We start from the raw sequence: 27,733 nt of genomic DNA on the forward strand, positions 1-27,733 counted from the left end.
GAATGCGTTCCTCCATGCACAAACCTAAGCCTAACTCTTCCCTACCCTAACACTAACCATAACCATAACCATAACCCCATACCCTAACGGGGCTAGGGGAACACAGATTCCGACGGGCAACACAATTCGATACAACACCGGAATTTCTGTTTGAGTTTAATTTGGCCCGTGTGATCCCGCCCACTGCCCATTTCCCAATAGTATTTCGACACCCTGGGTTGCCAGAATTGAAACGGGCAAACTCAGCAGCCATGGAAGCCAGCAATACATCTAGCTAACATTGACAGAGTTATAACAAATCTACATGAGCTGGTTTATAATTTGCAAACAATAAAACCATTGCAAACGTATACATTAACTGATCAGCTTACAGTGTAAGGCTCGTTGCTTACCATTGTCAGTTTGCTCGTTCCTGTTGCGTTTTCTCAACCTGGCAACCCGCGTGAGCTTCGAGTCTGGGGAGGAGGGGGCTCTCCAATTTGAATTTGGACTGCAGTACCCATTTTAAACGCTTGATATCAATGTTACATATTGCTTCTTTAATATCATATTATTCAAATATACAAAGAGAATTTTGACTTTGATTCAAAATCTCATGTATTAAGAACAATCATAAAGACAACACTCACCACAAACATTAGCTTTATACATTACTTTGAAAGCATTTAAGTACATTTTCAGTCAGTCAAGAAAACTACAATACAGTAAGAAACTACAACGACAGGAGGTGATAATGTCGTAAACACTTTTACGACACTAACGGCGGTTTTCTGGCAAATATTGCGTCACCATAATTTCCCCAAACAATACCAGAAGTGTCGTTTTCCTAATCTCCATTCATTTGCCTAAATACTGAACATTTTCGACATATTTCAACGTTTTATCCCGAGTCGTCTGTCATGACTGGCGTTATGGAAACAGGTTTGTAATTGATGTGCATGTGTTTATTGAATATGAAGAGATAGTTCAGTAATATTAGCCAGCGGATTTGCAAACACAAGAACAGACGGTTGTTTCGGTAAATTGACTCAGTTTAGGTGAATATATATTACTTATTGAAATACTATACTTTTTTTATTGTATTAAATACAAATGACCTCATGAGAATTTAAGTTCAGAAGTGGAATCGCTCTTAATCGCGTTGTCAAAACTAGCGTGCTACATCAGTGTGATACATTTCCTTCTCTCTTTCTGTTTATATTCAAATATTGATTATAAATAAAACTCATGCATTCACAGAGGAGCAAGCAAGAAACCGTTTCCAGTTGGAGCTGGAGTTTGTTCAGTGCCTCGCTAACCCAAACTACCTGAACTGTAAGCAATACATTTACATTATTTTGTCTATTTTAATGTTTCACAGTCTGGATTACTGCCACAAAGATGAAACAATACATATATTTAATTTAGTTCTTAAATCTGATGTGTTTTTGAGACATTATTTTACCTCTAGCAGTGTTGTATCAATAAAGTTTATTTTGATTGTATATGTAGAATTTGTTGATTGGTTTGTATATGTGACTGTTTCATATGTGTTATTCTTTTAAATCTTTCTTAAAATGTCCTCTTTTTCTTCCTGTAGTTCTGGCTCAAAGAGGTTACCTGAGAGAGAAGCCTTTTGTGAATTACCTTAAATATCTACTTTACTGGAAAGAACCAGAATATGCTAAATTCCTGAAGTAAGGAATCATTTTTTTAAGGAATAATGAATGCTCATATAATTCTATTTTACTTTACTAGATCTCAGCTGTCCAAGAGTAAAGTTTACATTTTAAAATATTAGGTTATAGAGACTCAATCAAGTAGTTTTTGTAATTGTAATATTGGCTAGTCTCATGCAGCCTCAATCTTAATCTTTCTTTCTTAGATACCCTCATTGTCTGCACATGTTAGAGCTGTTGCAGTATGAGCACTTCCGGAAAGAGCTGGTAAATGCACAATGTGCCAAGTTCATAGATGAACAGCAGATCCTGCACTGGCAGCATTACTCACGAAAGCGCACACGGCTACAGCAGGCTCTCGCGGAGCAGCAGCAGCAGCAACAGCAGCCACAGGCTCCATCCCACGGCAACGCCACCTCCAAATGAGGCAGTCAACATACTCCTGCTGGGATTTACTCTATTTTACAGAGGCATTTTTGTAAATGGTCCATTTTCAAGTGGACTTTTAAAGTTTTGGACTAGGACTATCAGACTGCTCTCTGTAGGCCCATAATGTTAGGTCTGTTTATGAACCATTGGCGAGAAAGGTAAAAGAGGTTCAAAAGAAGGTAAGAGGAAAGTGATTAGATTGTTTTGGAGCAGTATACCTTACTTTCTCCTGAAAATAGTTGATTTTGCCTTTTGGAGATACATTGGTTATATTATATTTCAGCAATTGTTATCAGACACACTGGCAAATTATCGCAATGCAGTAATATATTTAAATTCTTCATATAGATCAAAATTTTATTGTTTCTTAATTACATGTATCTCCACGTCCTGTTACATGTTTAACCTTATGAATAATATTTTATTCAAGTTCATGTGTGTGTTTTGGAATTAATAAAGACTCTTAAAGGTAATAATCAGTTTATACTGCATCACTTAATCTTGACATAAATGATGTTGCAAATGTTAGATTTCAGTATTTGAAAGCCTCCAAATAATTAAAAAAATGTTCAACTAAAATGATTTTATGGGTTTTTAGAGTTCAAGAGTTAAATTCAAATAATTCAAAATATTCTTTGGCATGATGGTCTGTATATTATTGTCACAAATACAAAACTGTATACACACATTCTTTTTGTAAGAAAGTATCTGACTGCCAAGAACAAATATAACTGCCATATGTAGGCTATCCAAACCCTAAATACAACAGGCCCTCTGTTGGACTAATATACTCCTCAGGCTTTTAGATTTTATTGGTATGAAAATTTAGAAATATTCACAGGACTGTTGCAACAAAAAGTTAATTTTCATTTTGAGAATGGAAATGGATGTGAATGGACAAACTTTTACTAACTTGAAAAGTGGGAAACTAATCCCTCAGGTGGTTACTGTGAAAATTCATGCACAGAAATTATGAATACATCTCATGTGAGATATGTGATTTAGTACCTTAGCCTCCCACTCATCGTATTAAGCTGAATACGGTGTAGCCAATAAATCATTGATTATAAATTTTGCATTGTAATATGATATAAAATGTGGGTGGTGTCAAATGTGTGAGTTGTCATGCATTTAACCTCAATGCATCAATATAAAATTCAAATGAATATCAGCAATATATGTCCTAACAATTATAAGCTTGGTAAATGTATATCTATTCTTAATATGGTGGCAGCAAGTATATGTACAGACTGTACTGCAAGAGTAGTTTTACTTAACTAACTTATAATAATACATTTATAGAAACATAAAATATATAATAGTCCCTAAATACAGTATATTTATTTCATTATGAACATTTTGCCATATAAACTAGTATACACTATAATCATAATAAAATTACAGGCATATAGACCTATTCTTTCAATATTTAATCTTTAATTATAATATAACTTTAAAAATGCAGTGAAAATTTTAGCAGAATCATAGATTAATCATAAACATGTCTTGGCTCAGCATAATCTCTTTATTTTGCACATACTCAATCTCTCATTTTCCTAAGTTCCCACCACTTTATGCCTGACCATGTTCATTTTATGATCAAAATTAATGATACTTAATATATTTTATATAAATAAGTAAATTTGACATTTTCTCAAGAGCTAAAAACCAGTAATCTTTCAGTGTTTATTGGATGTAATCCAATAAAACAATGTTGCATGTGTTCCTTTAATGAAATTTGATCTGACTATGCAGTGACTTCTGTTTATAACCTTGTGGAGTACAGCAGACAGAGCTAAACTACACACTGCCACAACGTTTTTTTAAGTTTTTAAGTCCTTAAAATCTACAGAAATATCTCCCTGCCGTGGATCTTTGGGGTAATATCTGGAATGCAAATGGAGTTCTTTAATTAAAAGTTGCTGAGAAATCACTGGGAATACAGGACTGACTTCAGAAAATGGAAAGTGTTAACAACACAGTAACTCAAAACAGAGGAGGCTCAAAACAGGAGAAATGTGACAATTCTCCATCAACATCGAGTTCACAGTTTGTTTGTGGAGGATGTCGAATAAAACTCAGAAGGTTGTTGTTACCTGTGAATTATAAAGAAGAAATTGTAAAACTGCTAAAACTGGCTGGACCAGTGGTAAGAGTGAATATTCAATTGTTATTGTCAAAAGTATTGCACAATGTCTAAGATTTATGTATCTAAAACAAGTAGATTTACTGATTTTTATTTCAGCATTGTATTGACATTGAAATTAGTTTTATTTAGTTAAGTGTTACCTAGTTACCAATTAACTAGTTACTAACTAGTTAACTAACCAGTTAACAATTTAATACATTTAACTATTAGTTCATTGGTCGGTCCTTAATATTCTGCCTATCATCTAATTGAGTGGGTAACTAAACAAACCGTTACTAACTAGTTAACAAAATAACGAGTTACTATCTAGTTAACGAACTAGTTTAATGACTAGTTAGTTAGTTAGGCTGTAAGTCCCTAATATTCTGTCTATCGTCTCGTGTGTAACTAACCAAATAGTTACTAAATAGCTAACCAGTTAACAGTTTAATACATTTAACTGTTAGTTATTTGTTCGGTCCTTAATTTTCTGCCTGTCATCTCATTGAGTGCGTAACTAACCAAATAGTTACTAACTAAATAACTAGTTAACTAACTAGTTTAATGAACTGAAAAAATAAATAAATAAATAAAAATGGAAAATTCTTTCCAACACCACCAAACCGACTGAAAGCAATATTTTACTCATTTAAAACCACCAACAGTATATGAAACCTTAGAAAATTACATTTAAAGAACTGAATTAAATGTAAATCAAATTATCAGTTGGAACATATATTTTGAAAACTCAAAGGAAAACACTGTCAGCGCAGTGCATCAAATTTAAGAATTTTTAATACCAAAACCTTAATTTTTGCTAAATCATTTTAATGTCTATTAATATATTAATTATATACATTTTAATGACCTGTTATAACAAACAATACAAACCAAAAAACAAAACACACTGTAATGTTGCCTAAGCACTGGCCAGTAGCACTACTTGAACATAAATTTTGCCCTCCTACTGGCCTACAAATATTTCAATGGCTTTCTGGTTAAAGTCAGTCATCTCAGTCACCAGTCTCTTTTCCATTGAGAGCAAGGCCAATGCATTCAGCCTGTCCTGGGTCATGTTGTTTCTCAGAAAAGTCTTAATTCTTTTCAAGGTTGAGAAGCACCTCTCAGCATCCGCTGTGGTCATGGGTGTGGTGATAAGGATCTTTAGGACAGTGACAGTCTCTGAAAAAACTTCTTCAAGATTGTTCTCCATAAACAGCTGGAGTAGGTCCACAGCACCACAACAAGCTCTGAACTCTTCCTTGCTGTAGATGAGACTAAGCTCTGTCTTCAGCTTACTTCCACTGAGCACTGGATAGGCCTTCAAGGTGTTGCTCAGTGCATCTTTAGGAAATGCCATCTTGTACTGTTCAAACCTGTCCCAATGAAACAGTGTGGCACTAACAAGGTGGTTTGTGAAAGAGAACCATTGCTTGGTGTGTCCCAGTATGGTATCACAGACCTACAGAGAGAAGGATAATAACATACAAATTATGTAGTGATGACAAAATGTCAATTTCATCTGCAACATTTAAAATTACCAACCAACAAATATTCTTTCAAAATATGGAACAACTGAAATGATTTTTACTGCCACTGTTACAGTTTATGAAGTCATAAAGAGAGTAGGAAGAAATTTCAATAATTAGCCAACTCTGAGGGTATTTACAGAGCCATTGCTGCCATCTTCAAGACAAACTGTGTTACAGCATGTACAACATGTGTTACATGTTTTTTGGGACAAGCTTATACACATTTTAGAAAATATTTTTATTCCCCATCTGCACACCTATAAAGTACAGTGCAACCAGAATAATAAAAATTCCTTGCTGAAGAACAGATAAATCTAACAATGCTACATCAAAAAGACAATAAACTGTGGGAAAAAACAAATGAGGTTTTTATTTCTGATGAAAATACCTCCAGTTAAACTGCATTGTCCTATTTTACCTTCTATGGGCATTTGTAAATTTCTCCTCACATATATGTCTTTGATGATTTTAAAATACTTACACGGCATCCAGCTAGCCAACTCCATTTGACATAACAGGTGCTGGAGAAAGCTCGGGTGTAAGCTCGTCCTCGATCACTTGACGACTGCTGAATTTGTAAATCGGGCTGATCCAGTCCAAGCTCCTTTATCCTTTTTTTTCTTCAGGTGAACACCTTGTGAAAGTTTTTTTTTTTTTTGTAAAGATAAAACTGAATTTTCTTTCATTTGGAAGGTTCAACTTCAGCGGCTTTAATGATCTCAACTAACAATCAGCCAACTAACAATCTCAACTAACAATCAGTTAACTAACAATCTCAACTAACAATCAGTCAACTAACAATTTCTCAACTAACAATCAGTCAACTAACAATCTCAACTTACAATCAGTCAACTAACAATCTCAACTAACAATCAGTCAGCTAACAACCTCAACTAACAATCAGTCAGCTAACAACCTCAACTAACAATCTAACGATCTCAACTAACAATCAGTCAACTAGCAATCTCAACTAACAATCAGTCAACTAACAATCTCAACTAACAATCAGTCAACTAACAATCTCTCAACTAACAATCAGTCAACTAACAATCAGTCAGCTAAACATCTCAAATAACAGTCAACTAACAACCTCAACTAACAATCTAACGATCTCAACTAACAATCAGTCAACTAACAATCAGTCAACTAACAGTCTCAACTAACAATCTCAACTAACAATCTCTCAACTAACAATCAGTCAACTAATAATCACAAATAACAATCTAAAAATCTCAACTAACAATCAGTCAACTAACAATCTCAACTAACAATCAGTCAGCTAACAACCTCAACTAACAATCAGTCAGCTAACAACCTCAACTAACAATCTAACGATCTCAACTAACAATCAGTCAACTAGCAATCTCAACTAACAATCAGTCAACTAACAATCTCTCAACTAACAATCAGTCAACTAACAATCTCAACTAACAATCAGTCAGCTAAACATCTCAAATAACAATCAGTCAACTAACAACCTCAACTAACAATCTAACGATCTCAACTAACAATCAGTCAACTAACAATCAGTCAACTAACAGTCTCAACTAACAAGCAATCAACTAACAATCTCAACTAACAATCTAACAATCTCAACTAACAATCAGTCAACTAATAATCACAAATAACAATCTAAAAATCTCAACTAACAATCAGTCAGCTAACAACCTCAACTAACAATCAGTCAGCTAACAACCTCAACTAACAATCTAACGATCTCAACTAACAATCAGTCAACTAACAATCTCAACTAACAATCAGTCAACTAACAATCTCAACTAACAATCTCAACTAACAATCAGTCAACTAACAATCTCAACTAACAATCAGTCAACTAACAGCCTCAACTAACAATCTAACGATCTCAACTAACAATCAGTCAACTAACAATCAGTCAACTAACAGTCTCAACTAACAAGCAATCAACTAACAATCTCAACTAACAATCTAACAATCAGTCAACTAACAATCAGTCAACTAACAATCAGTCAACTAACAGTCTCAACTAACAATCTCAACTAACAATCAGTCAACTAACAATCAGTCAACTAACAGTCTCAACTAACAAGCAATCAACTAACAATCTCAACTAACAATCAGTCAACTAATAATCACAAATAACAATCTAAAAATCTCAACTAACAATCAGTCAACTAACAATCTCAACTAACAATCAGTCAGCTAACAACCTCAACTAACAATCTAACGATCTCAACTAACAATAAGTCAACTAACAGTCTCAGCTAACAAGCAGTCAACTAACAATCTCAGCTAAAAATCTAACAATCAGTCAACTAACAATCTCATCTAACAATCAGTCAGCTAACAATCTCAAATAACAATCAGTCAACTAACAATCTCAACTAACAATCAGTCAGCTAACAACCTCAACTAACAATCTAACGATCTCAACTAACAATAAGTCAACTAACAGTCTCAGCTAACAAGCAGTCAACTAACAATCTCAGCTAAAAATCTAACAATCAGTCAACTAACAATCTCAGCTAACAATCAGTCAGCTAACAATCTCAAATAACAATCAGTCAACTAACAACCTCAACTAACAATCAGTCAACTAACAACCTCAACTAACAATCAGTCAACTAACAACCTCAACTAACAACCTAACAGTCTCAACCAACAATCTCAACTAACAATCAGTCAACTATCAACCTAACAATCTCAACTAACAATCAGTCAACTCACAATCACAACTAACAATCAGTCAACTAACAATCTCACCTAACAATCAGTCAACTCACAATCAGTCAACTAACAATCTAACAATCTCATCTAACAATCAGTCAGCTAACAATCTAACAATCTCAAATAACAATCTAACAATCTCAATTTACAATCAGTCAACTAACAATCTCAACTAACAATCAGTCAGCTAACAATCTCAAATAAGAATCAGTCAACTAACAACCTCAACTAACAATCTATCAATCTCAACTAACAATCTCAAATAAGAATCAGTCAACTAACAACCTCAACTAACAATCTATCAATCTCAACTAACAATCTCAACTAACAATCAGTCAACTAATAACCTAACAATCTCAACTAACAATCAGTCAACTAACAATCAGTCAACTAACAATCTCAACTAACAATCAGTCAACTAACAATTAGTCAACTAACAATCAGTCAGCTAATAATCTCAAATAACAATCGGTCAACTAACAATCTCAACTAACAATCAGTCAACTAATAACCTAACAATCAGTCAACTAACAACCTAACAATCTCAACTAACAATCAGTCAACCAATAATCTCTAAACTAACAATCAGTCAACTAATAATCTCAACTAACAATCAGTCAACTAACAATCTAACAATCTCAATTTACAATCAGTCAACTAATAATCTCAACTAACAATCAGTCAGCTAACAATCTAACAGTCTCAACTAACAGTCAAATAACAATCTCAACTAACAATCAGTCAGCTAATAATCTCAAATAACAATCAGTCAACTAACAATCTCAACTAACAATCTAACAATCTCAACTAACAATCAGTCAACTAATAATCTCTAAACTAACAATCAGTCAACTAATAATCTCAACTAACTATCAGTCAACTAACAATCTAACAATCTCAATTTACAATCAGTCAACTAACAACCTAACAATCAGTCAACTAACAACTTAACAATCTCAAATAACAATCAGTCAACTAACAATCTCTAAACTAACAATCAGTCAACTAATAATCTCAACTAACAATCAGTCAACTAACAATCTAACAGTCTCAACTAACAATCAGTTAACTAACAATCTCTCAACTAACAATCAGTCAACTAACAATCTCAACCAACAATCAGTCAACTAATAATTTCAACTAATGAGCTGCTGAGCGGGGAAAGTGAATCGTCCAATCGCATTGGCCAAAAAAATTAAAACAATACTGATACCCTACCAACAAATGTGTGAGTGTCCTGCGCCCCGTGGGAAAATCTGAAGCAACCAATTAGAGAGCAACCTCAGGTCACCTGCTTGCCAAAAGTTTAAGGACCTACATACACACTCATTTGTACTCACATACATTGCCTATGTATTCACACAGAAATGAACCAAATACATTTTTTTATAATTGTTTTCAAAATAAATGCTAACACACGACTACCAGGCACATAGTGCGACAACATTTTATTTCATAATTATTTTGTAATATATAACTTACTTATGTTTAACATGTTTAAGTAGCCTTCTTCTCTGGATAACTTGAAGGGGGCGGTGCCCCATCGCCCCCTATTGACCAGCCGGCACTGGTGGGTAACCAACCAAATTACTAGTTAATTAAATAACATGTTACGAACTAGTTAACTGACTAGTTTAATGACTAGTTAGTTAGTTAGTTAGTTAGGCTGTCACTCCTTAATATTCTGCCTCATTGGGTGTGTAGCAAACAAAATAGTTACTAACTACTTAACTAAATAATGAGTTACTAACTGGTTAGACAGTTAGTCCCCTGGGTTATTAAGTTACCATCCCAAGGAGATGTTAGGCAGAATGTTAGAAACAGGTATCCTCAGTTACCATTCACTTTCAAATTATGCCGAAAAGATGCCAGTGTAAGTGAATGGTGACAAAGCCTTATTAGCCTCAGTCCCTAATATCCTGCCGAACATCTCCTTTTGTGTTCCATGGAAGAAAAAGTTGCACAGGTTTGGAACAGGGTGAGTAAATAATGACAGAATTTACATTTTTGGGTGAAGTGTCCCTTTAAGTAACCTATAACAATCTTTCTAATTCAATTATTGAACTAATTAATTCATTGTATCTTTAAGTAAACTTAATGTGGCAATGTTCAAATGAAGGCTAGAGAGAAATTCCACTTAAGTCACTGTTGTTGCAATGACACATTTTTGAAAGCATTGTATAAAGTTTTATTAAACACTTAACAGTCTCTTTGCTGTTACATGATACTGATGAATGTTTCTCCTCTTTATTCAGTTTATATCTCAGCTGATGATCTTTCTGATCAGTTTCGTCAGCACTGTGTTCTGTGGACACTTAGGGAAAACTGAACTGGCCGGAGTAGCTCTGGCTACTGCAGTAAGTTTTCAGTTTCGTGTTTTAGTGTAAGCTGTAGTTATAAAACACAGAAACATTCTCTATAGTAGGTATCCTTAAGTATTCTTTAAAAGAGTAATTACATTTGTAAATATCTCAATTTCCTCACAGATTATTAACATGACTGGCCTCTCCATTGGCTCTGGATTGGCATCTGCATGTGATACACTCATCTCCCAGGTAGGGTAAAGCATGTTTAATGGCTATTTTTATATGTATACTGTGTGTCCACATCATTTTGCTGTTCCCAGAGATACTGTTGCCCCAGTCCTCATCACCATTTTCTGTGAATGTGAGTTACAGTAGTGTAATTTGTGTTCAGGGTTAAGCTTTTGTCTGCACTATAAGGTGTGATTTTAATTGAATTCTCTCCTCTTGCAGACGTTTGGGAGTAATAATCTGAAGCGGGTGGGTGTGATACTGCAGAGAGGGATTCTCATCCTCCTGTTGGCCTGTTTCCCCTGCTGGGCACTCCTCATTAACACAGAGCCCATCCTACTGGCTGTCAGACAGAGCCCCAGTGTGGCCAGGTTGGGCAAATTCATTATGAGTTACTAAATGTGACAGTTAATAATTTCTTTATTTAGAACAAAACCTGAATGTATACTGATAAAACAACAGCTGTCACCATACTATAATGTGAATTCAGTAAATCAGTGCTACCTACAGTATGCCAGAGGTTAATGCAGAATGTTTATTGGAAGTATCAAATCAGTGTTGAATATGATTTGTGATATGTTCAGTATTCATTGGTTTAAACATAATGGAATTTGGACCTGTGATAATCACAAAGACTTACTGTATATGTCACTGAAATGCATTTTTCTGTGTGTAATTCTCTCTCTCTCTCTCCCAACAGTCTTACACAACTCTATGTAAAAATATTCATGCCTGCACTACCTGTGAGTGAACACATCAAACCTTTTTTCCCCCACACCATCGTTCACACCAGCTTTTCAAAACACGCTGACTGATGCATCTGCAAATAACTTAAAAACAATCTAACTACTTCCGTCTAATGTTCACCTTTTATTGACAATTTGAATCTGTTTTTGTTGGCAGTATGGTTATGTTCTTGGAAATATTATTAGTTTTTAAATATCAATTATGTTTTAAATATCTTTTATTATTGTCACCAGGCTGCCTTTATGTATCAGATTCAAGGAAAGTTTCTTCAAAATCAGGTAAAGGCTCCATTGCTTGTGGTGTTTCTCCATTTCTTATCTGCTTGAAGTTGTTTGTTAGTACACTGCCTACTCTAATATTTTGTTGGACCGCCTTTAGCTTTGATTACAGCACGCATTGGTCGTGGCATTGTTTCGACAACCTTATGCAAGGTCACAACATTTATTTCCATCCAGATTTGCATTCATTTTTGGCCGAGATATTGTATTGATGACGGGAGGGTCATACAACTCCGTAAAGTCTTCTCCAGCACATCCCAAAGACTTTCAATGGGGTTAAGGTCAGAATACTGTGGTGGCCAATTCATGTGCGAAAATTATTCCTCATGCTCCCTGAACCACTCTATCACAATTTGAGCCAGATGAATCTTGGCATTGTTGTCCTGGAATATGCCTGTGCCATCAGGGAAGAAAAAAAATCCATTGATGGGATACCTATATAGGTAGACAACTGACTTCATTTTATTGCCGCATAACATTGCTGAACCTAGACCTGACCGATTGAAGCAACCCCAGATCATAACACTGCCTCCAGAGGCTTGTACAGTGGGCACTATGCATGAAGGGTGCATCGCTTCATGCGCTTCCCTTCTTACCCTGACGCGCCCATCACATTGGAATAGGGTAAATCTGGACCCATCAGACCACATGACCTTTTTCCATTGTTCCACAGTCCAATCTTTATGCTCCCTAGCAAATTGAAGTAATTTTTTCCAATTAGTCTCATTAACAAGTGGCTTTCTTGTGGCCACACATCTGTTTAGTTCCAATCCTGTAAGTTCTCTTCGCATTTTGCATGTGGAAATGCTCTTACTTTCACTATTAAACATAGGCGTGATTTCTACTGTCGATTTGTTACAATGTGACATTTTAGTGACATTTCCGCGAAGCTGATGGTTCACCACTATCCTTCCAGGTTTTAATAATGCGTTGGACAGTTCTTAACCCAATTCCAGTGATTTCAACTATCAAATCAAATCGAATCACTTTATTTTCACTTAACCATATACACAAGTGCAACAGAGGGTGAAAGTCTTGGGTGCAGTTCCGAGCAACATAGCAGTCTTGACAGTGATGAGACATATACCAATTAACAATAAGCATCAGATTTACACAACACAATTTACATATCTAATATACACATAATTACTCACAATACAATATACAAATAATAATATACAATGTACAGTATACAATACACACAATATAGTATACACATACACACAATATAGAATACACAGTATACAGTAAAAATAGTATATATAAAATATACAGTAGGTTGTATTGTACTGTATTGACATTCAGGCTGTCGGTTGATAATCAGTTCCCAGTGTGTTGTTAAGAGAGAATATAATTTATGACAGTCCAGTGTGAGATTAATAAAGTGCAGTGCTGATGTATATTGATCGTGAGAGATCAAGAGTTCAAAAGTCTGATTGCTTGGAGGAAGAAGCTGTCATGAAGTTGGCTGGTGTGTGTCCTGATGCTGCGATAATGCCTGCCTGATGGTAGCAGTGAGTGCAGCCCATGGCTTGGGTGGCTGAAGTCTTTTTTCACACACCGCCTGGTATAGATGTCCTGGAGAGAGGGAAGCTCACCTCCGATGATGTGTCTGGCAGTTCGCACCACCCTTTGCAGGGCTTTGCTGTTGAGGGCGGTGTTGTTGCCGTACCAGGCGGTGATGCAGCCAGGCAGGATGCTCTCTACAGTGCTGGTGTATAACCGTGTGAGGATGTGGTGGTTCATTCCAAACTTCCTCAGACGTCTCAGGAAGAAGAGGTGCTGGTGGGCCTTCTTCACAACAGCCTCAGTGTGGACAGACCATGTGAGTTCCTCAGTGATGTGGACACCAATGAACTTGAAGCTGCTGACTCTCTCCACCGGTGCTCCATTGATGGTGATGGGGTTGTGTTCTCTGTCTTTTTTCCTAAAGTTCACCACAAGCTCCTTGGTCTTGCTGACATAGAGGGAGAGGTTGTGCTCCTGACACCAGCATGTCAGAGTGTGCACCTCCTCTCTGTAGGCTGTTTCGTCATTGTCAGTGATCAGACCTACCACTGTCGTATCATCAGCAAACTTAATGATGGCATTGGAGCTATGTGTTGCCACACAGTCATGTGTGTACAGTGAATACAGGTGTGGGCTGAGAACACAGCCCTGCGGGACTCCAGTTTTGAGGGTCAGTGATGAGGAGATGTTGCTGCCCATTCTAACCACCTGGCATCTGCCTGACAGGAAGTCCAGGATCCAGCTGCACAGCGAGCTGTTTAAGCCCAGAGCCCGGAGTTTCACATCAAGCTTGGAGGGCATTATGGTGTTGAATGCTGAGCTGTAGTCTACAACAGCATTCTCACATATGTGTTCCTTTTTTCCAGGTGGGAAAGAGCAGTGTGTAGTGTAGATGCAATGGCATCATCAGTGGAGCGGTTGTTGCGCTATGCAAACTGCAGTGAGTCCAGTGAGGCAGGCAGCACAGAGCAGGTGTAATCTCTGATTAGTCTCTCAAAGCATTTGCTGATGATGGGGGTCAGAGCAAGTGATTTTGGATTGCTTTGGTACAGGCACAATGGTGGACATTTTAAAGCATGTGGGGACCACAGACAAGGAGAGGGAAAGGTTGAAAATGTCTGTAAAACCACCAGTCAGTTGGTTCGCACACGCTCTGATGACGCGGCCTGCAATGCCATCTGGACCTGCGGCTTTACGGATATTCACCCGTCAGAAGGATCGGGTTACATCTGCTATAGAGACGGAGAGTGAACTAACCTCTGTAGCTTCGGCCATGAGAGCTCTCTCTGCGAGGGCGGTGTTATTTCCCTCGAAACGAGCATAAAAAGTATTAAGCTCATCTGGGAGAGAGGCAGCGGTGTTCACGGCGGAGTTTTTATTCCCTTTGAAGTCCGTGATGATATTAATTCCCTGCCACATGCTTCTAGAGTCGGTGGTGTTGAACTGTCCTTCAATCTTGTCCCTGTACTGGCATTTGGCTGCTCTGATAGTTTTTGCAGAGGGCATAACTGGCTTGTTTATGCTCCTCTGCGTTCCCGGAATTAAAAGCGGAGGTCCGCGCATTAAGTGCCACATGAACATCGCTATTAATCCACGGTTTTTGGTTAGGGTAGATCTGTATTGTTTCGGTTGTTACTACCTCATCTATGCACTTCTTGATGAAAGACGTTACAGTATCAGCGTAGATCTCAATGTCATCATCAGAGGCGGACCGGAACATCTCCCAGTCTGCGTGATCAAAACAGTCTTGTAGCATAGAATCTGACTGGTCCGACCAGCACTGGATCATTCTGAGGGCGGGTGCTTCCTGTTTCAGTTTCTGCCTGTAAGCGGGCAGAAGGAGAACGGAAGAGTGGTCCGATTCGCCAAATGGTGGGCAGGGGAGGGATTTGTAGCCCTCCCGGAAGGGAAAGTAGCAATGGTCCAAAACTCTGTCCCCTTCTGTGTTGAAACTGATGTGGTGGTAGTATTTTGGTGCTATTGACTTGAAGTTGGCTTTGTTAAAGTCCCCGGTCACAATGAACACTGCCTGAGGGTGCTTGCTTATACTCTCATACAGTTCCTTGAGTGCCTGGTCTGTGTCAGCTTGTGGCAGGATGTACACAGCTGTGATAATGACCGCTGTGAATTCCCTCGGTAGCCAGAATGGCCGACACAGAAGCATGAGAAATTCCAGATCAGGAGAGCAGAAAGATTTGATAAGTCTTGATAAAGAATGTATGTTCCTCTGATCTCACCAGGATTTGTTGATCATAAAACATACACCACCCCCTCTGCTTTTACCTGAGAGGTCTTTCACTCTGTCCGCTCAGTGCACGGAGAACCCCACAGTTTCGATGGATGAGTCTGGAACCTCCGCAGACATCCAAGTTTCTGTAAGGCAAATAATGTAGCAGTCCCTCGTCTCTCGTTGGAAAGAGATCCGCGCTCTCAGCTCACAGAGCTTGTTGTCTAGAGACTGAACATTTGCCAGTAGAATATTGTGTAGCGGGGGTCGATTTGCACAACATCTTAGTCTGACAAGAAAGCCGGCTCTCCTTCTCCTTTTTGCTGCCCAGACAAAGGGCTCCGCTGTCATGTTTGAAAACAGCGGGTCAGCATTGAGCTATTTAAAGTCTGGTTTTCGGTATGCTATTGCAGAACCAGTGTCCAAAAGTGTTTGTCTATCGTAGACAATAAGGCAGACAACATCCAAGACAAAAAACATAAGAACTGTAGACAAAACAATCAAAAAAATGCAATATTGGGTCGGAGCTCGCAACGCAGAAGCCATACTCGGCGCCATCTTGAATAAGATGGCTATCTCCTTAGTTGTTTCTTTGCTTGATGCAGGCCAAAAATTCACCCTTCTGAAACACAGAAACATCTTTCCCATGACCACGGGATATGTCTTCTGACATGGTTGTTTAAGAAATGAGAAGCTACACACTGCATCAGTCAGGGTTAAAAGAATTGTTGCCAGCTGAAACATAATAATCACTGCAATAATTATCCAATCAAAGTCTTTTAAGTATCTGCTCATTTAAATCCAAACAGCGACTTTTTTTTTTTTGGCCAGGTGGTGTATGTAGACTATTGCACAGCTCTCTGGAATACTCGATTCTGAGTGGTCAACTGTTCAGCTTTGACGTCAGTTTGTAGGCGAACCTGAAAATCTAATGCGCCCTGGATTCCCTCTGGAATTTCCAGAAGGTTTTTATAATGGAGTTTTTCAATTTATGAGAAAAATAAGTTCTGTGGTAAACATTACTTGAAGATACTTGGACGTTTGTTCTAAATCATATATTACACATAGTCATACCTCAAACGTGAACTTAGAAGCCACCGTGTTTAAATTTTTTTTTTTTTTTTTGCTAACAAGTTGCTAGATAAGGACTACAAATTCCATACCAAACATATGAGCAAGTAAACGTGCCTGACAAAACAGTAAACCATAGCAGTTCTTATCTAGCAATTGTTAGCAACATACTTTTTGAAAAAATATGGTGGTTTCAAAATTCACGTTTGACACGCTATGACCATACACAACGTCTTATCCAATTTTTGTGAGAGCACTAATTCTAAGCACAATTTTCATGCCTGCAAAATGTGGAAGTGGACATGGGTGGGAGTGTTTGCGCTATCTGTGGGTGTATGCACGCAAACTCTAGTTATATTGTATGTTAATGAAGTGCCACAAAGCACAATTAGCTATTTTCCTAAGAATTTTGTCATTGTGCTAAGTTGTTTTAAAAGCAGGTCTTATCTCAGCGTAAAATGTCAATTCAGTTCCTGCACAGTAGTGGATCCTATGGTGATGGGAGAAAGGTGCCCCAAATCGTGCCACCCCGTGCCCAGAAGATTGCGCTGTGAGAAAGGTGCCCCAAATCTAGCCACATTGCTTCCGCAGAGAGCTCGCAAGATTGCAATGGGGGTAAGGTGCCCCAAGTTGTTCCTGACAGGCTACTCAGCCTTAAAGGCTCTATATGGTTAAGATTATACATTTTCATAATGTATTCTTACATTCTGAACAAACATAAGATAATGATGATCAACAGTATAATATATACGATATATACGATATATATATATATATATATATATATATATATATTAGTTTCTTTCTTTCTTTTGCAGAATATAAATGAATATTTTTAGAAGAACATTTCAGCTCTGTAGGTCCATTAAATGCAAGTGACTGTTGGCCAGAACTTTGAAGCTCCAAAAAGCACATAAATGCAGCATAAAAGTAATCCATAAGACTCCAGTGTTTAAATCTGTCTTCAGAAGCGACATGATAGATGTGGGTGAGAAACAGATCAATATTTAAGTCCCTTTTTACTCTAAATCTCCACTTACACTGAAAAGTGTGAAAGTGGAGATTTAGAGTATAAAAAGGACTTAAATATTGATCTGTTTCTCATGTTGTTGTTGTTGATATTAAGGGGGATGCCACGTCGGATCTCGCCAAGGGTACCAAGTAAGCCAGAACTGCCACTGTTCCTGCATTTGCAGTTTGGAGATTCCACCTGCAGTTGGTAATATAGTTCATGTCCAAACTCTGAAAATACAGTGGCACATCAAATTAAGTCCCTGATAATCACTGTTGTAGCCAATTTATAAAACAAATTATTTATGTCATTTGTGTTAAACAATCTTTAGGTCGTGGTTTATTTTTTAATTATTATTGTTTTGTTTAAATTTACAATTGTATTTATGATCTAATTTGTATTGGTATATTTCCACCTGTTGTCGTAGATTGAATATTAAGTCTGGTGGAAGAAGTCAGAGAGAGTAAAATGTTTGGATTTGGTATGATTTTTTGACCACTTTTTTTTGTTAAATTTATTTTCGTTTTGTTTGAAATATAATTTTAATTTAGAAATATTTTTGGTTTAGTTTTTTCAAGTTACAATAAATGAATTAAATTTTTCAAAATTGACTAAAGTGAAGTGAAGTGTGTTCCGAAACAATCACTGTTAATACTAGCCATGATTTGTGTGTCAGTAAAAATAAATTGTTAATAATAATTACATTCTCTATAATTTAACGGAGCCTACAATTCATGATAAGAACCACATTTTCCATGTGTATAAAAGGAGCATGTCACTGTCATAGAAAAATGCCTGACATTCAGCAAGGACACAGTTAATGCACAAAAGAGGTAAATCCATATTCCTATTCTTCTAATTCACTGCATACAGTTCATTAACACTGCCAACTTCTTATGAATGTGCTGTCTTTGTTTATATCACTGGTATTTGACAGGGAATGGACTGTATAATAGGTATAGAATATCCGAAGAAGAACCTCTTAATTAAATTTAACTTGATCCAGCCCATTTGCTATGTAATTTGGCGTAAATTCGCCAAACCCACTTGCGCCTAGATTTAACACTGCGCTTAGCGTTAGTCAAGGGCATAGATTTGGCTTGAACATTGGGGGGTTGCTGCGAGAAGCATTTACATGTTTCCATTGATCATGGTATAAATAATGGGGAGGTTGTGCTTGCTTTTTATGATTATTAGGGGGGTTACCCCCCCCCCCCCATCCCCTCGGAATCTTAAAATGGGTCCTGTTTTTAATTTATGTTATAGAACAAAATGTCCAAGTATCTTAAAGTAAAGTTTAACAGAGATTTTAATTTACTCATAAAACTACCATTATAAAAACCCATATGAAAATACAGAGGGAACCCATGTCTTGAAAATGCAAATTCCAGGTTTTTGGACTGCAGTTTGTACAGCTGTATTACGAGTCATCTTTCCTACTTCTTGTTTCACTCTGCGATCTCTACAAGTAAGCTTATACAATAATTTCTACTCAAATCAGTGTTTCATGTCCATTTATTTATTAATTGCAGTCAGATGGTCATTTTTGCTAAATTAACACCAACATAATTCCAATCCAAACCGGCAGTGGAATTTTACTATTTCTAGTGCCAGTTCTTTTTGTCTTACATTATAACATAATTAACCTCTTCTGTCTGGGTTTGTTGTGTGATAATGACCCTCTGACTGTACATTATCCCTAGATATTTATATTAATATAATATATTAATGTTGGGGGTCTGTTTTTCTTTGTATGTTTGTTTAGGGTATTATTTGGCCTCAGGTCATCACAGGAGCAGGTGGGAATGTCCTCAACGCTTTAATAAACTACATCTTCCTTCATCTGCTTGATTTTGGTGTTGCGTAAGAAGCTGTTTCTGTAGATTCTGTTAATCTCATATTCAGAGACCATGGGTTGTTGTATTTTCACCTCTCATTTGTTCTTTATCTTCATGTTCTGTCTTCACAGAGGATCTGCTGCTGCAAACACCATTTCTCAATATTCATTGGCTGTTTTTCTCTATGTCTACATCCGCTGGAGGGGCCTGCATAAAGCCACTTGGGACGGTGAGTCTCTTTAGTTCAAGTAAAGGTCCACAGAACTAGTTTCCCCTTATTCTCTCGTCAAGTAAAGTCCTCATTGAATGTCTTCTGTATTTGCACTGTTTTTGCTATTTAGCCAGCACTGCTTCACTTTGCACAGTGATGTACAAGAGCAATACAATAATTTGAGTGTTATTAGTCAAAACAGATTGTGTTTGTTCATTATTGTAACTTAGATGAAGATCAAACTAGATTTTAAGACAAATTTATACATAAATGCAGGTAATTCCAAAGGGTTCAAATACATTTTCTTGCCACTGTATCCGATTTCTGGACATCTGACCTAAGTCTAAACACTCGTTTCCGATTCTCCTCGTTTTTCTGACATTAAAATCCACTGAAACAGAGTTTTTGTTTATAACTGTGCATGTATAACAACGTTATTCTTGAGGTATGAGGTGTCAAGCAATTGTGAAATGTCAAGCACGCATATTGCAGTGAGGATACATTACAAAAATGAAAAGAAATTTGCATCGATCAATATACAAACAGGTTAAAGCCCAGTAAGTCTATCAGAAAGTTTTATGATGCACTCAAGGCTGATTGTGTGTGTACATATTTTACCAAAGTATTGAGGGTGTAAATTAATCATAAGAATGATGAATGATAGTTATTTAGTTAAATTACATTTGCAGAATTAGCTAAATGCTGTGCAATAAATGACAAGAGTGAACCTTTCCAGTATTTCCAGAAGAGAATAGCAGAAGAACAAGTATGATTTAGTTTATCCATAACCCCCTGAACAGGAATATTCTGAACAGATATACACTGTATGGAGCATATAAACCTCTTTTTGGAATAAAGGTTTAACCAAGATAATTACCTTAATCTGTGATGTGGATATAAATGTGGCCAAAGTTACGTGACAGACAGATGGGCTCTGTTATGAAATAAACACTTGGTTAGTAATTGTTTTCCTTGTTATAGTCCGAGGGCATGATTTATTGAGTTCATTTTTTAACGCGTTATTTTTTTATATAATTAATCGTTGAAGTGTTAAATCGACAGCCTTATTAATTTTCAAAATACTCAGCTTCTCAGATTTTCTGTGTCACTGTGGTAATGAGAAATTTTCTAGACATGTGCCAGAAAATGTATTTAAATATGTGGAAAAAATTTAAAATAGGTCTTGATTATACTGTTTACGATGATTTAAGACTTCCCTTTTCGTGTTCCAAAAGAAAAGAAACTAAATTGTTAAATTTTACCCACATAAATTTACCCACATAACCCTTTTCAAGAACCTGTTTTCTTCATAACAATAAATATTCACATCCGATTCATTTGAGGAAATTAGCATCAAAATATCTATGTAATGTAACTATCTATCTACTTAATATTTTATTCAATTTTACTTAGTTAAATCTTGGACACTTTTTCAGGCCTTTATGTAACAGATTTATGTCCTTGTACACAGTGAAAGCTCATAATATTTGACCAGAATTAATTTACTATGCGACTCTTTTTCTGATGATGTGAAATCAGGTTCATTTCTTAACACACTGCTTATGTAGAAATTCAGTGTTTTGAAATCCTGAATTCTGAAACTGCTGTTTCAAATGTGAATGGGGCCTTTCCCTAAATTAATACTATTATGGTGGATTATGTTCTGTTATTTAATCTTCATCAATTTGTTGAATATCATTGCCACTATTATCTAATGTCCTTGTGTTTTGTTTAGTTTTGTTTTGTGTGTGTGTGTGGTTTTTGTTTTTTTAATGCAAACTGCAATTGTATCACATGTCTTATTTTTGTCAATCTCTCACACACACACCATTAGGTTGGTCTCGTGACTGTCTGCAGGAATGGGGTGCCTTCATCCGTTTGGCTCTTCCCAGCATGCTCATGCTTTGTGTGGAGTGGTGGACATATGAGATTGGTGGATTCCTGGCAGGTTTGCAAACAATTTGTGTATATATTTAAATAATTTACATTCATGTGATGAAAATATTTGATGTATATGACCAGTTTGTATGTATTTTATATCTATCCACTTCATCATAGGACTCATCAGTGAGGCTGAGCTGGGGGCCCAGTCTGTTGTTTATCAGCTGGCCAGCATTACGTATATGGTAAGACTGCTAATGTTTTTCCCAAATGCGAGTTTACACAATTAGCCAAGTTGGACATGCTCCTGGATCAATACCTTTTGTTGGTCCTGAAACAACAATTCCTGTCAAACAAACATAGTCCTAACCCTACAGTATCCCTAGCCCTAAAATCTATCCCTGAAAATCAGAGGCAAATGTAGGGTTGATAAAAATATTGTTCAAATGCCTAGTCTTTCCTATACACTTACACTGATTTCAGCAGCATTAGCTGATTGCTGGCCACAGGGTCAATATATTAGTATGTAAACCAAATAAGACCAAAATAACTCAAATCACAAACCTGATTTCAAGTGTGAAACTGTAGTTAAAACAAACTGTAACAAGCTACAGTATATAATGATAACTTAGGGTGAATTTGGGTAAATTGAAATACTTTTTGACATAAAGACGACTGTCGAAAAGAGGCCCAATTTACCTGAATTCACTTTTGGAATCTTTTGATTAAAGTAGATTGATACACTTAAACAAAAGATCAGTGTTTTGTTTGTTTGTTTTCCATTAAGTAAGTTGCTTTTGATCTTCACTTCTCAGTTTCCTTTGGGATTTGCAGTGGCAGCCAATGTGAGGGTGGGAAATGCACTTGGAGCTGGAAACACAGAAAAGGCCAAACTGTCTGCCAAAGTGTCTTTAGTTTGTGGACGTATGTGCTCATTTCATGAACAGCTTTAACTGAACATGCCCAATTCTTTCTCAGAGTATTTGGATGTCTGATGACAGGGGTGATTTTAGGATTTCAGTCTTGCCAAGCACCAACCTACAGAATGCATGAGCTGATGTGGCTCAGAGGATACCTTCAATTAAGTGTGAGAGGTTGTGGGTTCCAATCTTGTTCATCTGACATTTTTTTAAATAAATAAAAATGGCATCTGTTTGTCAGTAGAATTATATAATTAATGGTGGCTGTATTTTATTTTGTGATTTCACTGGAATGGAGAGTGTTTACATGAGAGTGAAATAACCTCAGATAGCTTAATGCAGCTGCTGTTTTTTGCAAATGTAAAAAGAGATCTAATATAATCATGGGATTATTCACTCAAAAGGGATAATTGACTAAGAAATTACAATTCTGTCATCATTTAATCCCACTCATGTTGTTCCTAACCCATATAAATTTATATGGGAACACAAATAGGCTGTTATGTTAGCCTCAGTTACCATTCACTTCCATTGTAAGAAATAAAATAAAAAATAAAATGGAATGGTGACATAAGCTAATATTCTGTTATTTATTTATTTATTTATTTATTTCTGTAGTACTTGTATCCTGTGTGATTGCAACCATTATTGGAAGTACGAACAGCATTATTGGTTACATCTTTAGCACAGAACAGTAAGTAGCTACAAAGATCACCAGTTCAAAGAGGATTTTTTTGTTGTTGTGCTAAATAGCATCAACACGTTAAACATATTGGTGTTGAGAATGCTTGTTAAATACTAAATAGTATTTTTTGTGATGTAGGATTCATAATAGCAAACATTTAAACAGTGGAGCATTCCGAGCATTCTTTTAAAATGTTTGCTTAAAAGACAAGAGGAAGGCTTTTTTTAATGAAATGACTGAATATTCCACAAAGTGTTCCTTACCTACATGTCCAACATGATCACACCGGCAGTAGGGCTGACAAATTCAAATATTCATGGTATTTAAGATAAAAATGCACATTAGAATGCTAAAATGAGCATTTGAATTTTCTATGTGTGGCAAGCGTTGATGATGACTTACATTCCTGGGCTAAAACAGATGCAGTGCATCAAATAAGACAGAATGCGGCTGTCTCAAAACGTGTTGTAAAGGTTGAATTTCCTATTAAATTGACACAGCATCTAAAAAAATGCATTGTTACTGCACGAGACGCGACATGGTGAAAGACATCCTTCTTGCGCATGCTTACATAATAAAAAAAAAAGACTTAAATATTCGGAGTGAACAGCCCCCAGAGGTGGAGGACTTTGGCGGTTGTGTCTTGACTATGCCTTGCTCTGTTATCAGCATCTCGCTGCATAAGCATTAGGTATGTACATACCAGGGACTAAAAACTAAATGTTTTTAATTTCGGTTCTTTCTGGGCAGAAACAGTATTTTTCCGTTACAGTTCTGGCATTCCGCAGCCTCCTTTCCAAATGGTAACTGGTTAGATCAGAATAAAAGAATGGTTAATAACGTTCTTTTTTAAAAGTAACTTAAAAGTAATTTTGAAACATATCTATAAAATCGTGACCACCCACATGAGATTGGAACTCCAGTCATATCAGTAACCTCATAAAAGCTGTTTTATTCTACATGGAGAGGGTCCCCTCATGGGGGCTGCCATGTTATGATCACATGACAAGCTAAATACTACTCACTTAATCTCAGTAACCACCCTGTTATTAGACACTTTCAGTCATGGATTAATTTAATCATATATGACTGTGAATAGTGAATGTCTGCAATCGCATCTGTATCTAAAAACTATTTGGTTTGAATGCTGCATGCTGCTGGATTCTGCATCCACGTCACTACATGTCAGAGTGTCATGGGGTAGTGCTTCAAATTTCGGTAAGCACAGACCGACATTAGCTCCAGAAATGTCAACCACCTGTTTTCGAAATTCACAGTGAGATCAGTCTGACATGTCAAAGGTTCTACAAATGAGTATGAAATAGCAGAACTTGTGTCTCAATTAGAAATTTAAAGTATGTATGTTAATCTGTTTGAGTCATGTAAAACCCTGACCATCACAATGCCAGTGTTTTTAAGCATTCTCTGGTCTCAGAGAGCAATTACAACACTAAATAGTTATAGTAGTAAACAACCCAGGAAACCAAAAGGGATTTTAAATGAATGCCATGTACAGTAAATGCATGTCTTAATGTTTAAAGGCACCTACAAAATACCTCCATCATTCCATTAAGCTCATATATTCTCTTTCTCTCACAGGGAAATTGTGCTCAGAGTTTCAGAGGTCATGATCATGTATGGCTTCGTTCATCTATTTGACGCCATTTCGGTAAGCACATAAATTTGTCCTATTTTTTGCATATTTGAAAAAGAGAGAGACATCTGTAGTCTTGTCTTTCTATCTTCTTTTGTGTCTTTATACTTGTATATTCTTTGAGTGTCAGCTAATCATTTCTCACTCCCTGTTTTAACAAATTTTTAGGTCTGCTATCTGTTGCCATGAGACAACATATTTCTGATTAAAAAAAGTAAAACTCATAAGCCCTTGCTTATAAATACCTGCATTTGAAAGGAATCTAGTACTCAAGTACTCCATGTACTGTAAAACTCTTTCGTATGAATACTACTTGTATGGAAAAAAACAACTGTTTCCCCAATTCCAACATATTCCAATGTTTATGAAATGCTATGATGGCAAATGTGCAAAAAAGAAAAGAATGTTTATGTGTCAGTTGCTTTCTGTCTTTCTTGTATATTTTAGACATTATATATTCTGAATTCATTTAGATATTTCCTTGTAGTTTTCTTTTGATATTCATCAAAATATGATTTGTTTGTAGGCTATTACAGGTGGCATTGTCAGAGGTGCTGGGAAGCAATTGATTGGTGCTCTTTGTAACATTGTGGGATACTATTTTGTGGGATTCCCAATTGGAGTGTCGTTGATGTTTGCTGTCAATATGGGCATAATTGGTAAGAAAATGACTACATTAAAGCTAAATAGCAAGCTGTGATTTTTATGACTGTATGTTGCCTGTATGTTTTTCTTTCATCTGTGGAACTCAAGGAGGAGAGGAAGGAGATATTTTGAAGAATGTTCAGGTTGCTCTTTTCCATACTGTTTCCAATAATAAATAAAGAATTGAAAATAATTCTAAACAGAGAATACCAGACACATCTTCATTGCTTGAATATACTCTGGGAAAATGTAATGATGTAGCACTTAGCAACGCCTCGCCACTTAATCTTGAGCATTCATAGATAAAATACACGATTCATGACAGAAGCCTATTTTTGCTTTCCGGTCACCAATGTTTTTACTTGCATCGGCAGAAGTTTAAATAAAATATTTTTTTTCATTCGGAAAAATAGCCAAATAAGTCAAACATATGGCTCTATAGTGCTGATACTTCTGCACAAGTTGAGCCTGAACTAATTTTTACTCCAGCTAACACTTAAATGGTTGTTGTTCTTTGTCTTGATCGCTTGATTTGGTAGTTTTTACATTGCGTCCTGCGGAGACCGGAAACCAGAAAACAGTCCAGCAGCAATCAGAATCATCATGGCACCAACTCAGTGATGGTCAGGAAAACTGTGTATAACTTTGTTAGTAAACAACTACATGATTTGAAAATAGCAGCGTTACTACCTATGCAAATTAATTATTTAATGGAATTAAACTAAAAGCTTTACTACTTTTACTGATGCTACAACACAACTGAACACTAATCTACAGTTCTATACAGTATTGTAGCTATTAAACTCAAGTGAAACATCTAACATCATCTTCTCTCTCTTGCTAGGTCTGTGGATTGGGTTTTTTGTATGTGTCTTCATGCAGTCTTTGTTCTTCATCATCCTCATTTGCAAACTGGATTGGAAGAAAGCAACTCAAGAGGTGGGACATTTTTTCCTCATCCACATCATAATGATATTCAGTAGATAATAACGAGTCTTTGCCTCCTTATTTTCAGGCCTTGGTCAGAGCAGGTGTACAAGCTCCTGAGAACAAAGGTGAATCTATGGAAAACAAGGGCTGCACTGAAGGTACAGACTGTCTAATTACAAACATTTCCATATGTTGAGCAATTACAACTCTTTTTTGTTTTTGTTTTTGCTTTTACTGAAGTACCACAGGAGTCCCAGCACGTTGAAGAAGACCAGGCAAATGCAAACCCAGACCTGGAGCGGCTAAGTATAGTAGAAGGAGGAATAACTGAGGCTGTTGCATGGGTAACCATTGGAGACGTCTTGACCACTAAACAGCTGGTTGTCCGTCGAGGGCTTGCAGTTCTTATCATGCTGCTCATACTAGCTGGAGGGATTGTGTTAAATGAGGTGCTCACTACATTTCTCAGATAAGCTAAATAAATGCAGGTTTTCCTGCATAAAAACTAATAATAATAAAAAAAACTGCCCACTGCCCAGGTTAAATTTTGGGCCACTGAAACAAATGTAGCAATATTTGATGCAGAAGTTTTTCCCTTAAATTATTGAGTTGTCATTTCCCACACTGCGAAGGTTAGGGAGGATAAAAACAAGCAAGAGAAAGTCCCTTTCCACTACTGTTTCCAAGCAACTCTAACTAATTTCTGTGTTGAGTTACACAAAATATGTTGAAATGTAAGGAAAACGTCAACTACAGAGACCTTGTGAAAGGTTTTACAACACATACAAAAGGAGACAAGTGAAGTTTACCACTATAGGCTGTGATCTTTTTAATAATGGGTAACACTTTAGAATAATGCTCTCTTTGTTAACGGATAGACCCTTAACAGAGAAAAGGGTTCATTAATGATTAATAAGTCATTTACAAATGCATTATAAATTAATATGCGGTTATAACAACGTGTAAAAAAGGTAACTTTCATATCTGTTAAAATAGTGAGCCTATTTACATCACGTGTTATCATCAAATCAAATCAAATCCCTTTATTGTCACTGAACCATATACACAAGTGCAACAGTGGGTGAAAGTCTTGGGTGCAGTTCCAAGCAACATAGCAGTGTGACAATTCAATAAGCAT

The 27,733-nt window shown here is 36.5% G+C and overlaps 2 protein-coding genes across 2 annotated transcripts; both read left to right on the plus strand.

The window, feature by feature from the left end:
• Positions 1 to 775: 775 nt before the first annotated feature.
• LOC127428763 (mediator of RNA polymerase II transcription subunit 31-like) lies at positions 776 to 2,563 on the plus strand. The gene is made up of 4 exons (XM_051677364.1): positions 776 to 921; positions 1,240 to 1,314; positions 1,580 to 1,676; positions 1,865 to 2,563. The coding sequence occupies exons 1-4, from the start codon at positions 900 to 902 to the stop codon at positions 2,082 to 2,084; spliced, it is 414 nt and encodes a 137-aa protein (XP_051533324.1). The 5' UTR covers positions 776 to 899; the 3' UTR covers positions 2,085 to 2,563.
• A 1,314-nt stretch (positions 2,564 to 3,877) lies between these two features.
• On the plus strand, positions 3,878 to 27,068 carry LOC127428747 (multidrug and toxin extrusion protein 1-like). The gene is made up of 17 exons (XM_051677332.1): positions 3,878 to 4,236; positions 10,709 to 10,810; positions 10,940 to 11,008; positions 11,210 to 11,358; positions 11,688 to 11,730; positions 11,968 to 12,012; positions 19,597 to 19,694; positions 19,801 to 19,898; positions 21,715 to 21,828; positions 21,939 to 22,006; positions 22,577 to 22,685; positions 23,300 to 23,375; positions 24,966 to 25,035; positions 25,547 to 25,679; positions 26,510 to 26,604; positions 26,681 to 26,762; positions 26,836 to 27,068. Exons 1-17 carry the CDS (start codon positions 4,048 to 4,050, stop codon positions 27,066 to 27,068), a joined length of 1,773 nt encoding a protein of 590 aa, XP_051533292.1. The 5' UTR covers positions 3,878 to 4,047.
• The last annotated feature ends 665 nt before the right edge of the window (positions 27,069 to 27,733 follow it).

The sequence above is a fragment of the Myxocyprinus asiaticus genome, chromosome 38 (genome assembly GCF_019703515.2).
Source record: "Myxocyprinus asiaticus isolate MX2 ecotype Aquarium Trade chromosome 38, UBuf_Myxa_2, whole genome shotgun sequence".
NCBI classification, from domain to species: domain Eukaryota; kingdom Metazoa; phylum Chordata; class Actinopteri; order Cypriniformes; family Catostomidae; genus Myxocyprinus; species Myxocyprinus asiaticus.

What these genes read in the sequence shown, in the direction of transcription:
- LOC127428763 (XM_051677364.1), top strand. Translation starts at nt 900, where the DNA reads ATGACTGGCGTTATGGAAACAG. An exon ending in TAACCCAAACTACCTGAACT is followed by an intron (nt 1,315 to 1,579) that starts GTAAGCAATACA and finishes TTCTTCCTGTAG; the next exon opens with TTCTGGCTCAAAGAGGTTAC. An exon ending in GAATATGCTAAATTCCTGAA is followed by an intron (nt 1,677 to 1,864) that starts GTAAGGAATCAT and finishes TTTCTTTCTTAG; the next exon opens with ATACCCTCATTGTCTGCACA.
- LOC127428747 (XM_051677332.1), top strand. Translation starts at nt 4,048, where the DNA reads ATGGAAAGTGTTAACAACACAGTAACTCAAAACAGAGGAGGCTCAAAA. An exon ending in GAAAGTTTCTTCAAAATCAG is followed by an intron (nt 12,013 to 19,596) that starts GTAAAGGCTCCA and finishes ATGTTTGTTTAG; the next exon opens with GGTATTATTTGGCCTCAGGT. An exon ending in GCATAAAGCCACTTGGGACG is followed by an intron (nt 19,899 to 21,714) that starts GTGAGTCTCTTT and finishes ACACACCATTAG; the next exon opens with GTTGGTCTCGTGACTGTCTG.